General features: G+C 39.5%; 1 protein-coding gene across 11 annotated transcripts in view; it reads left to right on the forward strand.

The window, feature by feature from the left end:
* The window catches only part of FBRSL1 (fibrosin like 1), a 505,865-nt gene that overhangs the window by 477,404 nt on the left and 18,015 nt on the right, over window positions 1–10,446 (forward strand). For 9 of the 11 annotated variants that reach the window (XM_063454397.1, XM_063454402.1, XM_063454398.1 and 6 more), the window contains 5 exons: window positions 330–708; window positions 1,350–1,615; window positions 6,162–6,391; window positions 7,893–7,943; window positions 9,294–9,389. In XM_063454397.1, coding sequence (XP_063310467.1) covers window positions 330–708; window positions 1,350–1,615; window positions 6,162–6,391; window positions 7,893–7,943; window positions 9,294–9,389 — 1,022 coding nt within the window. Of the gene's footprint in view, window positions 1–329; window positions 709–1,349; window positions 1,616–5,907; window positions 6,069–6,161; window positions 6,392–7,892; window positions 7,944–9,293; window positions 9,390–10,446 lie in introns of all 11 variants that reach the window. The other 2 variants (XM_063454406.1, XM_063454403.1) reach the window with 2 other exon arrangements.

The raw sequence follows: 10,446 nt of genomic DNA on the forward strand, positions 1-10,446 counted from the left end.
GGTCTTCAGTAGAAATCACGCTGTAATTTCTTAAATGCAAAAATGCGACAATATTTTAGCTATCTTTCAGAGGCAGATATTGTATTGCTGGTATTTATTATCTGTCTAGGAAATGCAGGGCACTGTTGACTTAGAAAATACTCAATTTATGTAATCTGTATTCTATGTGTTTGTTCTGAAGTATATTGGAAAAGGTAAAAGTATTGTGAATTTTTATGTTAATTGTGTTACTAGTTCCAAATCTGCTTGCTATAACAGTGTATGAACTATTCTTTTAGTAGTCTTCCCACGTGCTTTAGGTATGATAACTTTTTAATTTTATATCTTAGGTAACCTTCTGAACGACAAAACAGAGGCGCAACCTGTATGTCACCCAAAGGTTTCGGGTCTTGAGCGCAGCCAGGAGTTAAACACTGAAGTCTCCTTCATCCCACCAATACCCAGTCCACAACCTCCACCTGCTGCTATTGTCACTTCTGCCTCCTCCACACCAGCTTCTAGTACCCGTGCTAGCCCACTGGTGAAAAAAGAGCCTGCCCTTGTGGCCCCAGCTCCTCCACGGCTCACTCCACAGCCGCAACCACGGCCCCATTCACGACCATTATCTCACCCTCAAATACTGCCCCTGGACCCACGACCTCAGAATCACATCCCAACACACTACCCTGTGCATCAGCAACTGCCGCACAACGGGATCGCTAGCCTCAGGTAACCATGGTGAAGAATGCCTAGATTATTTCCTATACAGGTGTAATAAAATATATGTATAAATATGTAGCCTATTTGGGCCTTTACTAGAGCTGCCAACAGACATTCAAGTCTCTGGGTGTCCATGGATTCAAAGATCCAACTGGGAGCCAGACCTTCAGTTAATGCAGCTCCCCTAGGGGACTATACAACTAAGCACAATAACCACTATAGCTTACTGTATGGATAAAGGTTCATCGTTACTGTGGACCTATAGTTCACAAATGCATGGATAATAAGGTCCCTTGTGGTAGAGAATTAGAATATCTTCATTACATTGTTATGCTCAGTGTACAGATGAGATGCAGTATATGAATGCTACTTCCTAGGAGTTATTTAAATGTATGTGTTCATTAGAGTAGAATACTTGTTTTAATAAATTTTTGAAACTCATATAGTTCAGTTGACCATTCCCAATCAAATAGCAAAAGAATAAAATAAATTGACTAGAAATAAATAGTAAGCATGTTGTAAATGTCATGATGAAAGAAAGGAAAGCGTGTAATTGTTCAATTTTGAGAAAACGTGATGACCAAGGGTCGGGGAATATGATTGCATTGGTAATTTTTGTCTAGTCTGACGATTCTTTCTTTTTCTCACAGCCGTAGCAGCAGTGCCAGCAGCACAGCCAGCGTCAGCCTCCCCAAACACCTCCCACCTTCCCCCCAGATCCCTTCCCATCACCCATCTGGGCCCGGCTTGCCTCTCTCCATCTCCAACCTCGCTACCTCCTCGCACTTTGCTCTCAGAACTCAAGCCCAGCATCATCCGGCCATGTTTGCTACCCCTCCTTCGCTACCACCTCCACCAACTTTACCCACTAACGGCCTTGTAATCCCTGGCCACCCTGCCGGGACAGGATACTCAGGTGAGTACCATTGCCATATTGTGTTGCATAGATGATGCCGAATGCATGTGAAGAATGTGTTAAGTGAGTTGTCAGTTTAGCAAATGTAAAGGAATGCTATAGTGTCAGGAACACAAACATGCATTCCTGACACTATAGTGGTTATATCACTATTTAGGTACTTGGTTCCCTCTCTTTACAATAAAATGGTGACTATATACTTTTTTCCAGCGCTGTGCTGGTGTAACTGCAGCTTCATGCCCAAGATAATCCATTTTGACAATATCAGCCGATCCAATACTTTTGCATAGGAAAGCATTTGGAGGCTATTGCACATGCGCAGCAAAACACAGCAGTGCACCCATCACATCACTCGGAGATGTATTGAATCAATGCATCTCTATGGGGAATGTTCAGCGCCTTCATGCAGAGCGTGGAGACGCTGAACACCAGTGCTGCACTCTGTGGGTCTCTGATACAGGAAGCACTTCTAGTAGCTGTTTAAGTGAAACGCCCCATTTTCTCATTTTACTTTATTTAACAATAATAGTTTTTCGCCTCCTGGTCCTTTTGCCAATAGGGGTGTTCTAGGCAGTAATGTAAACACTTACATAAGGACATTCTGTAGACATATGAACAACTACATTGAGCTGTAGTTCTTGTGACTATAGTGTTCCTTTAAACGTCCCAATTTATTTGATACTGTTGAAAAAACTTTTTTTTAAATTATTTTTCTACAAAATGTCCCGTAGATGTTAATGGTGATTTATGTTGATAAATCAGTTGGAAAGTTTTTTTCTAACATTACTGAATCATTGGAAAGCATATTAAATTGAGGCCTTTGAAATTAGTTGAAATTGGTTACCAAAAAATTCTTGCACTTCTGCAGAAATGAAAGATCCTGAAAATTTACCAAGCAGTATATATATCCTCAATTAAACCACCACTATTTTTTATTTACTCTGATTGCCTTCTGACTGAACATAAGGGTAAATGCTATAGAGATAAGATTGTATATGTAAATGCAACTAACTGATAGAGTATTAAAGGAGAAATCAAACACAGAACTACATTACACATACAGACAGGTAGTTATCTTCCATCAAAATACAATATAAAGTGATCCCATCCGTAGCTACTGTCTACTGCACTGGTTAAATCAAAGAAATATGTATGGAGACCCCCATGACATATGTGGCACACTGGGAGAGGCACATTGGAGGGCACAGTCTGGGAGGATATTTGGAAGGTCCTTCTAAAGCCTCAGTTCCTGTTACGTTGCAAGAACTATGATGGCACTTTTGATAATTGAGACAGTATTCCTGACCATACCTGATCAATGGTTCTGTGACTGTATCCATTTTTTTTATCTGCATAGCAGGGTATTATGAATTTGGACAATGACAGCTGAATGCTATAAAGAGAGGCTTGCTATGTCTACCCGTTTTTCTTCATCTTTCTTATGAGTCTTGGTTACCAGTTTGTACTGCTTCCGTATTTTCATATAGAATTACACAAGCCACTAAGGCACCCTTTCTTTTTAGAGACATAAACAATTTCCTGGATATTGCTATGAATGGGTAGTTAATTTAAATATAGCACTGTGTGGAATCAACCCACTTTGAGTAGCCAAAACATTCTTTTTTTTTTGCATCAGTAATCCTAATAAGCTTCTTTATCCCCTAGTTTACCACTATGAAAATAAATGATCATTAGTCATATATGTGACAGGGAAACCTGATGCTAAATACTATAACCTACATAGGAAGCTTATGTGATACTAAGAGGTGCTGCATGACCACCAAACATGTACGGACTTAACAGATGCAGTGCTATAGTTTGAAAGCTTTTTGGTAATGTGATATAGGTATGGGATTCTCAGCCTTTCTTTGGGAGGCAGTGCAGAGGGCACAACAACAACAACCTCTCGTTCCTGTAAGTTTATTTGTAATTGTCCTATTTATTATTAAATCCCCCTCTCATAATATTGTAAAGCGCTACGGAATCTGTTGGCGCTATATAAATGGCAATAACAACAACAACAACAATAAAACAGATCAGAAAAGGCAGGCCTCATATGTTAGGGAAAGATTACTGTTGAACCTTTAGTAAAGGTTGCTTTGTTTGGCTAGGTTATTTAGCCTTCTTTAGGTGCCATTGTAAAAAAAAAAATAAAAAATTGGATATACATATGTGGCTTGAGGCCTGCGTGTCTTATCTCACTTCTAATGATTCAGGGACTGGCGACTCCCATGGTGTATTATATGAAAACAAAACTTTTCCAGTAAAAAAAAATATATATCAAAAAAATATCCCTCTTTCTCCTAACTAGGCAAAAATCATGTGTCCGCGTAAATGTCAAAACACAGCATGCCTGCACACGGCCATCATAATGCTCACAGACCAGAGCAGTGACACTGCTTTCAATAGTGCAGTGAAAAGAAAGATACAGGACTTGTATTGGGTCAGATGTAAGACTGGTGTAGGAGCACACTTACACATATGTATAGGCACAATGAAATGGGTGAAATACTCACTGGTACGCCATCTCTAGAGAAACACCATTCACTGAAAAACTGAAATTCTATCAAATCTATAATGAGTAATGCACCTATTTCATTGTTCCTATAAAGATGCGTTAGAATGTTAGTATTGATAAAGACTCTGTTGTTAAGACAAAACTTTGCTCTAATTCTGACCCTTTTATATGTCAAACGCATAATGATTCTGGCCTCTTTACTCCAGCACTGAATGGGTTAAAATATTACCATGGAATATCTAGAAAGCACTAACATTGCTAGTTACAGTCTAAAATGTAGCTTTGATCCTTTGTGTCATTATCATATTAATAATTTCAGTGCTTTAATGCTAGATTATTTAAAAAGAAAGTGTATTTTCCCTACAAGAAATCTAACATCTCATCTACACTGATAATATAGAGCTCACCAGCTCGGGCAGTCTGCCAATTAATGCCAGGAAGTGTAAGATAAATTGTGTTACAGGTATTCACGCTGTTAATCTATCCTCATTTGTCATTACCTGTTAAAAGTGCATTTTGTTCTAAGCCTTTAAAACTCCTTAGGACAATGTAATCTTTGTACTGCATTGTAGGCCGCTCTGCTCTCAGTAGATAAATCACCCACAGACCTCACGTTCTCAGACACTGAACAGAAATACAAACACTATGAATTACTGTTCAGTGCTGAATTGATGCAGATGGCTGTTTGCAGCATGTATCGCTGCCCTTTCCTTAGCAGACCACACAGTAAGTATATCTGCCACATGAAGTTACAGCAACTCTAACATCCAGTATACCAGAAAACTGTTATCTTAAAGGTTAGATTGTATATTAACCCTTATACCACCAGAGGCTTTGATATAACATTGAATGTTTTTGCTATACAAGTATGGGCCATGTATTGTTTAAAACCACAAGGTTGGAGAATGTTTTTTTTTTTGCATGTATTTCTGTTGGGTTGTGGCATTTTAAACACTAGTGTAAATGTTGATGTTTAATATTAGCCTACTTGTAGGGAATAGCTCATCGTATGCATGTACCTTAATGTGGACCATGTGTATTTGCTCTGATGAGTCTTTAATAGTGGCAACCTGTCAACTAGATAACCGTGATTAATGAGTTTGTATGTATAATGCAGGCCAATGGTTTTATGTAAAAAAAAAAATAATGTTTATCAAAAAGAGACTGTTTTTGAAAAGTTCTACAATATATGTAAAAGTCAGGGAGCAAAAGAAGGCTGCCATTAGTGTACTTATCCCTGATCTGGATGTTTCAGGGTCACCGAGCTTTGAATTCCAGCTGTATTCTGATTGGCTTTTATCTGAGTGTAGCCATGTATCCAGTCAAAATACAGCTTTGATTTCAAACATGGGCACCTTCTTACAGTTAAATGTAAAACCAGGAAATCCTGGAACTTTTACATACATATATGAACTTGCCTTAGTGTGTGCTTCATATAAAATCCATCTATATTAATGTATTACCTATACTTTAGTGTTCGCTTATAGCATTTTATGATATATATCTATATATACAAAAAAAAAGTGAAAATATATATTTGTGTCTAACAGACATTCTGGCTATATCGCCATACTTATTGTGATTGTCCTGGGTTTAACCCTCATTAATTAAAATAATACCCACAAATCAATCTGCTAATGGGCCACTGTTGTGAGGGTATAGTGTGGAGGCAAAGACTTGGGATAGCTGGGTGTGGCTTGTTTATATTGCATTATAAAAAAGCCCCATTGTGTTTTCTCCTGAGATGACTCATGGTGTTCTTTCTTGTCTTTAGATACCAGCCTGTTGATATCATTCAACCAACCAATCATGTATTGCCAGCCTCATTCGGGGATTCTGATTGGTACTTTGTCACAGGCATCTCTCTTACCTCCACCAATGAGTCCTCACGTAGAAAACCACCACAGCATGACCTGCAGAAACAGGGAATGCCAGGTGAATATCTGCGCTTTTTCATTTTATGTCTTTGGGGAAACTGATGGGCCGATGGGCCTCTGTGTCTTTTTTTTGTCTCTTTGTCTCTTTTAGATCATGAACTTCTCAGGCAGGAGCTGAACAATCGTTTTTTGGTTCAGACTTCGGACCGGGCGGGTGCCCCTCTCGGCTCTGTGCCTCTGCTGAGAGCGGAATTTCACCAGCACCAACACACGCACCAACACACGCACCAGCACACATTTACCCCCATCACATCCAGCCTACCCCCGGCGCAGCTTATACCACCAAATGCACCCCTCATGGTGCGTACCCCAGCCAGAAATGTGAGGATAAGTAGAAGATCTCAGTTTAAATCCCCTACCCTTCACTTGCATAGTTTTTTTTTTGGGGTGGGAGGGGGGGAGAAAGAGGTCCGCATGGGGTCTTTTTACATAACTTTCCACATGAGTTAAAAGATAAGTGAATGTTTTTGCAGGATAATAACACTTCTTTTTTTGCAGCTGGGATACTGATTAGTTAGTATTTTGGTAATCGTTCAATTACACGTGAATTTTTCCACTTCTGTTGTAATTTCACAGTTCGAGAAACAATTATATTTTTCAAACTTTTTTTTTATTATATAAATATATATATTTTAATCCTATTTGAGATCTAGTATAAAAAAATGTCTGGCTAGTATCTAATGCTTTCTGGCCAGTGTTAGATTTTAGACTAGAGCTGAGGTGTCATAAATTTAGACATCACCTGTTGTAGAACTACAACTGGACACTGCTAACCTTCAAGCATCTTGGTAGTTATTGTTCTACACAAACTGAGGGCTGCTCTTTAGCCACCCTTGGGCTAGAGCAATAGTACAGAGTTAGGAAATACAAGGCAAGAGTGCTGCCACTTCAAAGAATATATTTTTTAGTTCTTCACACTTTCAGAAACCCCTCAATTACCAAACACTAAAAGGCAACATGGCAGCTTTCCCGATAATTGTTCTTGGGTCCGTTGCAGAAGCATGGTTTTGGATAATTACCTAGGAACGCTGACTAACGTTGGCATATCTCGTACATTACTTCTAACCAATATTCATCTCCTTTCATGACTGACAAGCTTTTTCCATCACTTCACTTGGGTTTATTAATGTGTGTGACTGAATAATTAGCTGGATTTCTAGAATACAAAATATGTTAATATTTGCCGTTATAGCTATACACTGGCCAGAATCCCCACATTGTCCAACAGTGAGGGTGTCAGTGTCAATAAAAGTGACAATTTACAGTTATTCATTGCAGTTATATTCCCGTAATGTTCAGTGTACACTTTTTACTTGCCTAGCATTTAAATAATTTAGTTAAATGTATTATGTTTAGGAGACTGGTCTAAAGAATAGATTAAAGGAAGAAAACCAGTACTCTATAGCAGGATTTGATTTAATGACCCTGCATTTGTACTGAAATGTTATTATATCTCCTATATCATATTTTTAAATACCGTAGATCATTTTGAATGACAGTGAAAGGTGCTGTGTAAAAAATGTGAAATCTTTCTTTGATGGGGCGGTGGGAGGTTGTGTGCAATAATGTTACAGTTACGTATTAACATTTAACAAAAACAATGCTATCTTGAATTAGCCTATTAGTGAAAATGCGTCACAATTGTTGAATTTGTTTTCATATACATTGCTCTACAGCTGATATCTGCAGATTATCCAGATTTCAGGGCTTAGCATTTGTATATCCATTCTGGCATTCAGCAATGTGTGACCTAGTAAATGCTGGAGTAATATGAACAGTGATACCATGTACCCATTTCCCATTGTTTTCTCTTCCATTTTAGTTTGACAAGTATGCGCCCAAGTTAGACAGCTCTTATTTCCGTCATTCCAGCGTGAGTTTCCTAATATTTTTCAACAAACCTGCAGTGGCTGTACCCCTGCTTCCCCACAGCTTATCTATTGTATTGCTTTTTGTTTGTTTGTTCTTATGTTTGTGTCCAATGACCTAATGCCATTCCTTGCGGACAGGCTGCAAACAATTGTGATTGACATAAGAAGGCACAGTAGACGCCCGCACATAAAAAAGCTCTGCAGTGACCTTATGATCATAACTGGTCGCATTTGTTTGACTGCTTTCGTGTGTGTGTTTGCTTGCTATCTGTGATTCATCTGATGATGTTGAGAACTCATTGGCCTGTGAGCTGGCTGAGAATTGATGCTCCAGGTCAATTATATACAGCAGTCAGTCTCAATGTTAAATGGAAATTGCAGCCAATATTCAAATAACCACTTATTTTATAAACAAACAAAAAAAAGAGAGAGAGAACATTCTGATGTGTCCAGTGGTTATTTTAATTCTTTTGTAAGTAGTCAACCCCAATGTGAGCTGACATTTAGCTTCCTTTACTGTCATCAGATGAAGTTACTTGATATATAATATAAGTATGTCAGATGTGCAATAAAAAAAACAATGATTTACATAGCGAGTATTTTAAAAATTAGTTTAAAAACCCCCACAAAACTTGCCTTTATAGCTGTTATTTATAATACTGCTCTTTAGATTTCTGCCTTGAACGTAATTGCTGTTATTTGAATGCTATATAGGCAGCAAATGCCAAAGTCACTGTGATACCTCTCCCAAGAAATTACATAATTGCAACTAAAGGCCATGGTTAAGTTTGATTTCTTGCTCTATCCACCTAGCTGTAGTCCATGTTTATTGACTTCCATTCTAACAGTTCCAAATTCCTGCACAGCACACTTATATTGAATTGATATTGCAGTGTTCCAGGCATGTCTAATCAATAAATATCAGGAATACAGATTGTCAACCTGGAAACATTGTTTGTGTATTGAACACGAGTCAGCAAATCAAATGATTCAGAGGGTCTCTGATTAGGAAGACAAAATGCTGTGCTCTGAATTTAATATCCATGAGATTTAGCAATTTGGCAAGTTAAAGCATTCTTAATGGTGTTTGTTACATTAGCCCAGGAATTAAAAACTGTCATTATACCCTTCTGGCAGTATTCATTGTCCCCTCCAGTGGAAATTGTATTAGTTGGATCAGTGTAGCCAGTGGAAGGCTATGCAGAAGGTGTTGAACCGACATTTGTCAAGCTTTGTGCTTTCCTTTGCTTCTTGCTGTGCTTTTATCCTTTGCTCCTTTGCTTTTCCCTTTCTGTTTGTCAGTCTCTAAACTAAAACATACATATTCTTCCCTTTTTTTCCCCCCCCTCCAGTTCTTTCCAACATATACACCCCCAATGCCTGGGATGCCCCCAATGCTTCCACATTCAGGTCCATTCGGGTCTCTACAGGGAGCATTTCAGCCTAAGGTGAGCTAAGAGTAGAGCATGCTCTGTTACACGTGCAATAATGTGTTTGTTACTTTTGCAGCTACAAAATAGTGTGATGTATATTCAATATATGTAAATGTAACCAGTTCCAACAATTTATTTCTAGATTCTAAAGCAGTGCTCCCCAACCTTTTTATCGCCGCGGACCGGTAAACGTTTGATAGTTTTTCCGTGGCCCGCTTGTTTTGATTTAATAAGACAAAAAAAAACCAAACATATTAAAAAAAACACGCAGACACATACATAGTCAGAAAATCACAAACACAGTCACATAAAGACATAGACTCAAAATTGTGTGTATGTGTGTGTGAGCGGTGCAGTGTGTATGTGAGGGTGGCAGTGTGTGTGAGAGTTGCAGTGTGTGTGTGGGGGGCAGTGTTTGTGGGGCAGTGTGTGTAGTGTGTGTATGGGGGAAATGTTTGTGGGGCAGTGTGTGCAGTGTGTGTATGGGGGCAATGTTTGTGGGGCAGTGTGTGTATGGGGGCAGTGTTTGTGGGGCAGTGTTTGTGGGGCAGTGTGTGTAGTGTGTGTATGGGGCAGTGTGTGTATGGGGGCAATGTGTGTAGTGTGTTTATGGGGCAGTGTTTGTGGGGCAGTGTGTGCCGTCTGTGTATGGGGCAGTGTTTGTGGGGCAGTGTGTGCAGTCTGTGTATGGGGCAGTGTTTGTAGTGTGTGTGTGGGGCAGTGTGTGTATGGGGACAGTGTTTGTGGGGCAGTGTGTGTAGTGTGTGTATGGGGCAGTGTTTGTGGGGCAGTGTGTATAGTGTGTGCATGGGGGCAGTGTGTGTATGGGTAAGTGTTTGTGGGGCAGTGTGTGTATGGGGCAATGTGTGTAGTGTGTGTATGGGGCAGTGTTTGTGGGGCAGTGTGTGTATGGGGGCAGTGTTTGTGGGGCAGTGTGTGTAGTGTGTGTATGGGGCAATGTGTGTAGTGTGTATGGGGCAGTGTTTGTGGGGCAATGTGTGTAGTGTGTGTATGGGGCAGTGTGTGTAGGGCAGTGTGTGTAGTGTGTGTGTGGGGGCAGTGTGTGTAGTGT

Source organism: Pelobates fuscus, chromosome 5 (assembly GCF_036172605.1).
Source record: "Pelobates fuscus isolate aPelFus1 chromosome 5, aPelFus1.pri, whole genome shotgun sequence".
Taxonomy (NCBI): Eukaryota; Metazoa; Chordata; class Amphibia; order Anura; family Pelobatidae; genus Pelobates; species Pelobates fuscus.